The sequence below is a fragment of the Macaca thibetana genome, chromosome 15, assembly GCF_024542745.1.
Source record: "Macaca thibetana thibetana isolate TM-01 chromosome 15, ASM2454274v1, whole genome shotgun sequence".
In the NCBI taxonomy this organism is placed as follows: Eukaryota; Metazoa; Chordata; class Mammalia; order Primates; family Cercopithecidae; genus Macaca; species Macaca thibetana.
In genome coordinates this window covers 98,496,270-98,507,870 of record NC_065592.1, presented here as the reverse complement: position 1 = coordinate 98,507,870, position 11,601 = coordinate 98,496,270, and the positions used below count along the sequence as shown (strand labels likewise).

Here is an 11,601-nt window from a genome sequence, read left to right as displayed (position 1 = left end):
AAAAACAAAACAAAACAAAACAAAACAAAAATCAAACAAACAAAAGAAAACCTTATGGGACCCAGCAAAAGCAGTATTAAGAGGCAAGTTTATAGCAATAATACCTACATCTAAAAACTAGAAAGATTTCCAAGATTTCTAATAAATCACCTAATGGCACCTCAAGGAACTAGAAAAGCAAGAACCCAAAATTAGTAGAAGGAAAGAAATAACCAAACCCCATTTTAGTAGAAGGAAAGAAATAATAAAGAACAGAGCAGAAATAAACAAAATGGAGACTGAAAAAAAACACACAAAAGATAAATGAAACAAAAAGTTTGATTTTTGAAAAGATAATAAAAATCAATAAAATATTAGACTAAGAAAAAAAGAGAGACGATCCAAATACATAAAATCAAAAGCCAAAAATGAAGATATCGTAATGGATGTCATAGAAATACAAAGACTCATTAGCGACAACTATGCACAATGATGTGCCAATAAATTAGAAAGCCTAGAGGAAATGGATAAATTCCTGGACACATACAACCTACCGAGAAGAAATAGAAAACCTGAACAAATCAATAACAAGTACTGAGATTGAATCACTAATAAAAAGTACTTCAACAAAGAAAAGTCCGGGACCAGATGGCTTCACTGCTGAGTTCTACCAAACCTTTAAAGAATTTTTTTTTTTGAAACATAGTCTTGCTCTGTTGCCCAGGTCTGAGTGCAATGGTATGGTCCCAGCTCACTGCAATCTCTGCCTCTCAGATTTAAGTGATTCTCCTGTCTCAGCTTCCTGAGTAGCTGGGACTATAGGCGCATGCCACCACACCCAGCTTAGTTTTGTATTTTTAGTAGAGATGGGGTTTTGCCATGTTGGCCAGCCTGGTCTGGAATTCCTGACCTCAGGTGATCCACCCTCCTCAGCCTCCCAAAGTGCTGGGATTACAGGAGTGAGCCACTGCACCCGGCCAAACCTTTAAATGATTAATACCAATTTTTCTTATACTCCAAAATGTTGAAGCAGAGAGAATTCTTCTTAACTCATTCTATGAGGCCAGCATGACCCTGATTCCAGAATCAACACAATAAACAAAGAAAACTACAGGCCAGTATCTCTGATGAACACAGACACAAACATCTTCAACAAAATACTAGCAAACCAAATCCAATAACATATCAAAAAGATAATATGCAGTGATCACACGGAATGTATTCCAGGAAAGGAAAAATGGTTCAACATATCCATATCAATAAATGTTATATATTGCATCAATAGAATTAAGGACAAAAAGCATATTATCATCTCAATAGATGCAAAACAAGCTTCTGATAAAACACAACATCCCTTCAAGATTAAAACCCTTAATAAATTAGGTATAGAAAGAAAGTACCTCAGCATAAATAAGGCAACCCTCAGCTAACATCTCACTGAATAGGGAAAAGCTAAAAGATTTTCCTGTAAGAATTGGAACAAGTCAAAGTTGCCAGCCGGGCACAGTGGCTCACACCTGTAGTCTCAGCACTTTGGGAGGCTGAGGCGGGCAGATCACTTGAGCCCAGGAGTTTGAGACCAGCCTGGCCAATGTGGTGAAATCCTGTCTCTACTAAAAATACAAAAAATTATCCAAGTGTGCTGGCACACCTGTAGTCCCAGCTGCTTGGGAGGCTGAGGCACAAGAATTGCTTGAACCCAGGAGGCAGAGGTTGCAGTGAGCTGAGATTGGGCCGCTGCACTCCAGCCTGGGTGACAGAGTGAGACTCTATCTCAAAAAAAATAAAAATTAAAATGACAAGATTGCTCACTTTGATCACTCTTATTCAACATAGTACTGGAAGTCCTAGCCAGAGCAATAAGGCAAGAAAAAGAAATAAAGGGCATCCAAGTGGGAAAGGAGAAAGTCAGATTGTCCCTGTTTGCAGACACCATGATTTTACATATAGAAAAACCTAAAGATTCTACCAAAAAACTTCGCACTGATAAACAAATTTAGTACAGTTGTAAGATAAAAAATTAAGATACAAAAATCAGTGGTGCTCCTATATATGAAAAATTAAATAGTTGATAAAGAAATCAAGAAGGCAATCCAATTGACGACAGCTATAAAATGAAATAAAATACCTGGGTATAAATTTAACCAAGGAAGTAAAATACCTTTATAAGGAATACAAAGCACTGACGAAAATAATTGAAGAGGATACCGAAAAAATGGAAAGACAGCCGGGTGCAGTGGCTCACTCCTGTAATTCCAGCACTTTGGGAGGCCGAGGCAAGCAGAACACTTAAGTCCAGGAGTTCCAGACCAGTCTGGACAACATGGTAAGAATCCATCTCACAAAAACTACAAAAATTAGCTAAGCGTGATGGCACATGCCTGTATTCCCAGCTACTGGAGAGACTGAGGTGGGAGGATCACTTGAGCCCAGGAGGGAGAGATTACAGTGAGCCAAGATTGCACCACTGCACTCCAGACTCCAGCCTGGGTGACTGACTGGTACCCTATCTCAAAAAAAAAAAAAAAAAAAAAAAAAAAAGGAAAGCTGTCTCAAGCTCATGGATTGAAAGGATTAATATTCTTAAAATGACAGTACTCTCCCAAGTAATCTACAGATTAAGTGCAATTGCTATTAAAATAACAATGACCTTCTTCACAGAAATAGAAAAAATATCCTAAAATTTGTATGGAACCACAAAAGACCCCAAGTAGCCAAAGCAATACTGAGCAAAAGAAAAAAGCTGGAGTCATCACACTACCAGACCTCAAAATACACTGCAAAGCTGGAGTAATCAAAGCAGCATGATACTGGCATGAAACAGACACACAGACCAACAGAACAAAATAGAGAACTCCCAAATTAGTCCACATGTCTACAGCCAACTGATTTTTAACAGGTGCTAAGAACACTCATGGGGGAAGGGACAGTCTCTCTAAAAAATGTGTCTAGATAAACTAGATATGCATATAGAGAAGAATGAAACTAGATCCCCACCTCTCACTCTATACAAAAGTCAACTGAACATGGATCAAAGACCTAAATGTAAAACCCGAAACAATAATATTACCAGAAGAAAACATAGGAAAAATGCTTCATGACATTGGTCTGGGAGATTTTATGAATAAGACCTCAAAAGCATAGGATAAAAAGCAAAAATAAGCAAACAGAATTATATCAAACTAAAAAGCTTCTGCACAGCAAAGGAAACAATCAACAGAGTGAAAAGACAACCTACAGAATGAGAGAAAAGATGTGCACATTACTCATCTGACAGGAAATTAATATGCAGAATATACAAGGAACTGAAATATTGCAACAGCAAAATAACAAATAATCTGATTTTAAAATGGGCAAATAATAGAAATAGACACTTCTCAGAAGAAGATATATAAATGGTCAAATCCAACAAATAAATGAAAAATGCTCAATATCACCAATCATCAAGGAAATGCAAATCAAAACCACAGTGAGGTATTATCTCACCCCAATTAGGATGACAATTTCAAAAAGACAAAAAACAACAAATGCTGGTGAGGATGCAGATGGGGAATTTTTCTTTCTTTCTTTCTTTTTTTTTTTTTTTCAGAGATGGAGTCTCACTGTGTTGCCCAGGATGGTCTCGAATTCCTGGGCTCAAGTGATCCCCCTGCCTCAACCTCCTGAAGTGCTGGGATTATAGGGATGAGTCACTGCACCTGGCCAAGAAAAGGGCTCTTGTATACACTGTTGTTGAGAATGCAACCTGTACAGCCACTATGGAGAACAGTATGAAGCTCCCTTTAAAAATGACAAATAGGACCGGGAATGGTCACTCACGCCTGTATTCCCAGCACTTTGGGAGGCTGAGGTGGGTGGATCACCTGAGGTCAGGAGTTCGAGACCAGCCTGGCCAGCATGGTGAAGCCCCATTTCTACTAAAAATACAGAAATTAGCTGGGCATGGTGGTGTGTGCCTATAATCCCAGCTACTTGAGAGGCTGAGACAGGAGAATCGCTTGAACCCAGGAGGCAGAGGTTGCAGGGAGCTGAGATGGCGCCATTGCACTCCAGCCTGGGTGACAAGAGGGAAATTCCATCTCAAAAAAAGATAAATAGAACTACTGTATGATCCAGCAATCCTACTACTGGGAAGTTATCCAAGGAAAAGAAAATCTTCACATAGAAGAGACATTGGCCTCCACCTATTTATTGCAGCACTATTCACAATAGCCAAGATATGGAATCAACCTAGGTGTCCAGTAAAATAAACATATAAAGAAAAAGTGGTTTATATACCTCATGAAATACTAGGTTCTGGAGGACATACAGGTTAACCCAATAGGCAAATCTCTACCCTTGTGGAATTTATATTTTAGTGGAAAATAAAATAAAAGACAGGAAATAAATAACAATAATAAATAGCTAAATGATGTGTCAGGTAACAAGGTATATATAGCTCTATAGAACTGTCAACTTGAAATAATCAAAAGAATCAGAATTCAGTTTGAATGAGTTTATTCCAGCAAAAAAACTGGGAATAGCCATCCTGGAAATACAGACTGCAGAAAAATGAAGTCAGTGCTCCAAAATTAAAAGAAATTTAACAGGATCAAACCTGTTCCTATAAACTTTATAAAATTAATCAGTGAAAAAGGGAGAGGGAGAAGATGAAAACAAACCAAGCTTGCAGCACATTCAGCATTAATTATTAGGTCAGCTTGTTCTCTGACCTGTTTCCTCATAGTTGTTTACTGCCCACTGCACCGGAATCACACAAACTCTGTCACAAGATTATACTTCCCCTTAACTGTTCTAGAGATAGCAACTTAAGCATTGTGAAATATTGTTTTCCATTTGAGATATTCTTTCAGATCCTGCATACTGTAACTACTGATGCCAGCTGGTCTGTAGGATTCTATGAGAAGCTGACTCACCAACGAATGAAGTTTCCACATCCTGATGACTTCATCCCCTTACCACAATGAATCAACAGCCGCAATTTTCCAGCCCCTTGCCCTCCACAATCTCCTTAAAAATCCCAGTCCAGAACTCCCCAGAGGATATGGATTTGAGGATTCCTCTTGCCTTTCTACTTGGCTGCCCTGCAATCATTAAACTCTTTCTCTGCTGCAAACCATGCTGTCTCCGTGTATTGGTCTATTACTATGCAGCAGGCATATGAACTTGATGTTCCTGTAACAAGATTGTAATATTTTATTTGTTGAAATTTATTACTGGGCATGGTGGCTCACTCCTGTAATCCCAGCACTTTGGGAGGCAGTGGTGGGCGGATCACCTGAGGTCAAGGGTCTGAGACCAGCCTGGCTAACATGATGACACCCCATCTCCACTAAAAATACAAAAAAAATTAACCAGGCATAGTGGTGGGTGCCTCTAATCCCAGCTACTTGGGAGGCTGAGGCAGGAGAATCACTTGAACCTGGGAGGCAGAGGCTGCAGTGGGTGAGATCATGCCATTGCACTCCAGCCTGGGCAGCAAGAGTGAAACTCTGTCTCAAAAAGAAAAAAGAAAAGACAAGAGAAAGGGAGAGAGAGAGAGAGAGAGAGAGAGAGAGAGAGAGAGAGAGAGAGAGAGAGAAGAAAGAGAAAGAAAGATTATTTTTATGTATTTTTTTTTTTAAACAGGATCTCACTCTGTCACCCAGTCTGGAGTTCAGTGGCATAATCAGGTTCACTGCAGCCTTGACCTCCCAGGCTCAAGTGATCCTCCTACCTCAGCTACCCAAAGTGGGACTACAGTTGTATGACACCACACCTGGCTAATTTTTGTATTTTTTGCAGTTATGGGGTTTCATCATGTTGCCCAGGCTGGTCTAGAACTCCTGGACTCAAGTGACCTGACTGCCTCAGCCTCCAAAATTGCTGGGATTACAGATGTGAGCCAGGACTGTGCCTAGCCAGGATTATAAGCTTTTTCCCTCCCCTCCCCTCCCTTCCCCTCCCCTTCCCTCCCCTTTCCTTCCCTTCCTCCTCTTCCAGACAGAGTCTCACTCTGTTGCCCAGATCTGAGTGCAGTGGCATGATCATAGCCCATTTCAGCCTTGAACTCCTGAGGTGGGAGAGCTCAAGCAATTCTCCCAGTTAAGCCTCCTGAGTAGCTGGTACCACAGGCGCATGCCACATCTGGTTAATTTTGAATTTTTTTTGTAGAGACAGGAGTCTTACTGTTAGATATGAGTCCTAAATTTCTTTTCAAAGAATCAATATGTCAGTATGTTCAATTCTTTGCCTTCTACTTTTAAACTTAACTTCCTCATAAAGCAAACTTTTTCGATTACCTGCTCCACCCTGACTCATTCTGATTACCTGCTCTGTAATAACCATTTTTCCCACCAAACCAATCACCCCGTCACTCTCTTTAAATTACCCAGTTGGAATTAGTTTAGCCTGTGTGGTCTAACTCTAGCCAATTGCGGAAGGGCATAGCAGCAGGGGCCACCTGCATCAGGGATAAGAATTCTTTCCCCTCCCTTGTCCAAGTGTGCACTCACCATTGCTCCAACTGTGAGGGCGCACCCTTCTGTAGAAGTACCTTGCCTTCCTGAGAATCAAAAAGAAAATTTTATATTCAGGTGCTATTTCTTTTGTCGCACCAAAACTTTACATATAACAATTTGGGGGCTTGCCTGTGATTACGTTCCCCTCCAGGGATGGTCTCTGGTTCTCTCTCATAAGGAGGAGCACACCGCCCACTTGAGATGACTTCAGGGGTGAGAAATCAAGACCTACCCAGTGCAAGGAATAACTCGAGCTCTCAGCAATGCAGGGGACAAAAAAAAAAGCCAGCCACCAAGCTTAAAGGATCCTCACATACTGCAGCAATGACTCTGTGCACAGATCAAGGAAGGAGAAGCCACGGGAGCCGGTAAAGTATTTCCTTGGTGGTGGGGACTAAGGTAAGAAAGCCGCGGGGGGTGGGGAGGGGCGGTGAAGTACTCCTTCATCAGGGTAGCATAGAGGTTAAAAAGAGGCAAGACATCCCCACTGCGGGGGATTGAACCTCACACGAACCTCCAGTAGTACAAAAGGCAAGAAATTTCCAGTGGGGAAAGTGAGCCTCATCCCAAAAGGCAAGAAATTGCCAGTGGGGGAAATTGAGCCTCACCCCACAAGCTGAAAAATTTCCAGCAAGGGAAATTGAAACTTGAACCTTACCTCAAAACCATCAAGATGAGAAATACCCCAAGCAAGACAGGGAGCAAAGGGGATAAAGATGGGAACAAAGATAGCCCCCCAGATAGCCCCCTAGGTCTCATGCTAAAACACTGGAAGGATAATGAAAGGACTGAATATAGAAAAAAGCAACAAATGATAAAATATTGCTGTCTTATTTGGACTCAGGGACCCATCTTCAAACCCTCAATCTTCTGGCCAAAGTTTGGGTCGAATGAGGATGTAATGTGTCAGCTTCTAATCCGATATGTTAATGATAAAGGTCCAGTGTCTCAAGAAGAACTAGGCTATGCCCTTTGTTGGAGGCAAGGACCAGCCCTCCTTTTTCCCTTAAATTGGGAAGAACCCAATCTAGCACCTCAAAATGAAAAGTCAGAGGAACCAGCTGTCATGCCTAAAGACTCCAGTGCATGGGATCCCCTAGACTCAGTGTGCCCCAGTCAGTGTCCCCAATCTTTCCCCTCAGACAGTGCTGCCACCTCAGATCCCATTCCAATTCCCCCACTACTCACGTTATCCTTCCTCCTTATAACCCTGACTGGGGTTACCATCCCACCAGCCTGTTCCCTCGCAACCTAAAGACCCCTCTCTAAAAGGACCCCAGCCTCCATCTGGAGGACCAAGGTCCTCATCCAGACCCCCTAAAGAGTATGGAGGAGCAGGGTTAAGGAATCCCAGAACTAAGAGGGAGGAAGGACAAGATAGGTGCTATAGATGTGGAAGAACAGGCCACTTCAAATGAGGATGTCCTAAACTAAGAAAGGAAAAAGAAGCCCTTCCACTCATGACTTTCAAGGAAGAATAAGGGGTTCAGAGGCTCTCTCTTTTATCTTGAGTCCCACCAGGAGCCCTTGATAAATTTTGAGGTTGGATCTAAATATGAGCTTAGCACCTTTTTTTTTTTTTTTTTTTTTTTTTTTTTTTTTAGAATGAATGTTTTATTGTCATGCAGATGGCAACTGGGTTTATGTCTTCATATTTTATATTTTTGTAAATTAAAAAAATTACAAGTTTTAAATAGCCAATGGCTGGTTATGTTTTCAGAAAACATGATTAGACTAATTCATTAATGGTGGCTTCAAGCTTTTCCTTATTGGCTCCAGAAAATTCACCCACCTTTTGTCCCTTCTTAAAAAACTGGAATGTTGGCATGCATTTGACTTCACACTCTGAAGCAACATCCTGACAGTCATCCACATCTACTTCAAGGAATACCACATTGGAATACTTTTCAGAGAGGGAATGAAAGAAAGGCTTGATCATTTTGCAAGGCCCACACCACGTGGCTGAGAAGTCAACTACTACAAGTTTATCACCTGTGGTGTTCAAGGCTTCCTGAAAAGCAGCCTTGCTCTCGATCTGCTTCATCATCTTTGCTGCTGGGGTCTGAGGAGCGGCTGTAAGGACCGATGGAAACGGATCCAAAGCCAGCTTATCACCTTTTTAGTCAACTCAGGGACTGCCTGCTCCTCTGTTTGTTTCCCTCCCATCTAATGTTGTCTCCTCCTCAGAGGAACTTTTAGTCTCTGGGGTAAAAGGGGAAGGATTTAGAGCAAAAATTTTAGAAAGCACAGAAGTTAGATACCAGGATCGTTAGCTTATATTCAGTTCTTGTTAATCCCTGAAGCAGGAACTAATTTACTGGGGAGGAATTTAATGTTAAAGTTAGGCATAGGTCTACAAGTCAGCCCAAGAGGATTCCTCACCTCATTAAACCTACACACCACTACAGATGAAAGATATATTAATCCTAATATCTGGTCCGAAGAAGAAAACCGAGGGAAACTCCAAGTCCCTCTGATCCACATCAAGCTAAAAATCCTGGGAGAAGTAGTAAGAAGGAAGCAATACCCTATTCCCCTAGAAGGTAGGATAGGGTTAAAACCTATAATCAAAGGGCTTATTAAGGATGGGCTTCTCGAGCCCTGTATGTCCCCTTATAACACCCCAATACTGCCAGTCCATATAATCATCAATGGTTTACTGTAATAGATTTGAAGGATGCTTTTTGGGCATGTTCCCTCACTGAAGATAGCTGAGATATATTTGCTTTTGAGTGGGAGGATCCCCACTCAGGGCGGAAACAACAATATCGATGGACAGTCTTACCCCAAGGGTTCACAGACTCCCCTAATCTTTTCGGCCACATTTTAGAACAAGTACTAGAAAAAGTTGTCATCCCAGAACAAATATGCCTTCCAGAACAAATATACCTTCTTCAGTACATGGACGACATTCTCATATCTGATGAAGATATAGAGAAGGTAACTGACTTCTCTACGCATATTCTTAACCATCTGCAGTTTGAGAGGCTACGAGTCTCAAAAAGAAAGCTTCAGTATGTAGAGCCCGAAGTTAAATATTTAGGCCACTTAATAAGTGCAGGCAAGTGAAGAATATGGCCTGAATGAATCGAGGGAATCGTGTCCTTACCCTTGACTAAACAAGAACTCGGGAACTTTTTAGAGTTAGTCGGATACTGTCGCTTATGGATTGACTCATATGCACTGCACAGTAAACTGTTATATCAAAAACTTGCCCAGGAGAAGCCTAACCATCTCCCGTGGACTTCTGAGGAAGGTGATCAAGTCAAGAAGCTGAAGGAAAGGCTCATAACTGCCCCTGTTTTAGCCTTACCCTCCCTAGAAAAGCCATTCTACATTTCTGTTAATGTGGACAGTGGGGTAGCTTTAGGAAGGCTGACTCAAGAACACGGAGGCTGCCAGCAGCCCGTAGCCTTCCTATCAAAGGTCTCAGGCCCAGTCACTTATGGATGGCCTCAATGCATCGCGGCTACAGCAATACTAGTCAAGGAAAGCAGAAAGTTAACCTTTGGAGGAAAATTGACAGTAAGCAAGTCGCACCAAGTTAGAACTATCTTAAACCAAAGAGCAGGGAGATGGCTTACTGACGCCAGAATCTTTAAGTATGAGGCCATTCTGTTAGAAAAGGATGATTTAACATTGACCACTGATAATTCACTCAACCTAGCAAGTTTCCTGACAAGAAATCCAAATCTAAGGAAGGAACATACATGTTTAGATTTCATTGATTACCATACAAAGGTTTGACCAGACCCAGGAGACACCCCCTTCCAGACTGGATGGCACTTATTCATAGATGGTTCCTCCGGGTGATTGAGGGAAAAAGACACAATGGGTATTCAGTGATTGATGGAGAAACTCCTGTAGAAATAGAGCCAGGAAAATTGCCCAACACTTGGTCTGTTCAAATGTGTGAGCTGTTTGCACTCAGCCAAGCCTTAAAGTACTTACAGAACCATGAAGGAACCATCTATACCAATTCTGAGTTAATTTGGACTAAACAAGGTCTTATTAATAGCAAAGGATAATTGAAATCCCAAACTTACAAGGTTTTCAACAAAAGTAAAGTTTGCTAAAAGTTAACAGTGTAACATGTATTATCCTAACTTCTAATCTTATGGCCTTAGGCAGTCTAGTCCACAGACATGAAGGAAGTTTGCTTTGGAAAAGAATGGTTATCATCTTTGGGGAAAAAAAAGGAGGGAGGGTGGGAGGAGAATTTACATAAAAAGAATGTTATATGGTACATTCTTGTCCTAAAATAAATTAACTGGTTGTTTAAAGAAAGGGACATTTGCAACAAGTCAGAAAGTTGAGGCATGTCAACGAATTGTCTGTGAAAGTCGTGAAAAAAAAAAGTGTGTTATAAAAGGGAATTTATGCAAGAAATGTTGTATAATGTAACAGTAATTAGGACTCCTGAATATAAAACTATTGAAGAAACAGTTTATATGCAAGGTGTATAAGGAAAGTAAAATATACTTTTAGTAAAAGGATTATAAGGAGGCATAAGAATGTGGATTTTTACCTACATTAAAAGGTTAAAAAAAAAACTTTGTTTTGAAGGTTTAAGCAAGTTTTAAAATGTTAATTATAAAGGAAATTCTGTGTGTAAACATATTGGCTAAAGTTAAAAGGGTATCATCCAGTTTTTCTGTGAACTGGACATTAAAATGAAAGCACAATGGATTTTTCTTAAAGCACTAACCTGCTCTTTAACAAAAATTATAAAAGGTTAAAAAGAGTCTATAAAAATCTTACCTTATGGTTAGATGTTAAAATTAGATAAATATGTCTACATGATTTTATTAAAATTGATTGTAACATTAATAACATACTAATACAAAGTCGAAATTTAGCTTATCAGGTATAAAAATCATACAGGAAGCGTTATCAAATATAAAATGGTGTTTGACTTTCTTTGGTCTAAAAACTAATACAAATAGGTGCTAAAGGAAATTTCTCAGTAAGAAGGCACCAAGGGCTATAAAGTCCACTGCTAATATCCCTACATTTAAAACAAAAGATGAATTTCTTAGAAATCATTTACTTGGTTTATCTTCCACTTTCCTTTCCCTCAAAACTAAAGTCTTTTAGCACAGGTACCACTCCTAGAATCTCC

The 11,601-nt window shown here is 40.4% G+C and overlaps 1 protein-coding gene across 1 annotated transcript; it reads right to left on the bottom strand.

Annotated features, from left to right (window-relative positions):
* Nucleotides 1-8,053: 8,053 nt before the first annotated feature.
* LOC126937502 (thioredoxin-like) lies at nt 8,054-8,600 on the bottom strand. Its single transcript, XM_050760964.1, has one exon. The coding sequence runs from the start codon at nt 8,524-8,526 to the stop codon at nt 8,209-8,211; it is 318 nt and encodes a 105-aa protein (XP_050616921.1). The 5' UTR covers nt 8,527-8,600; the 3' UTR covers nt 8,054-8,208.
* Between the last annotated feature and the right edge of the window lie 3,001 nt (nt 8,601-11,601).

Coding starts and splice junctions, on each gene's coding strand:
- LOC126937502 (XM_050760964.1), bottom strand. CDS start 8,526: ATGATGAAGCAGATCGAGAGCAAGGCTGCTTTTCAGGAAGCCTTGAAC.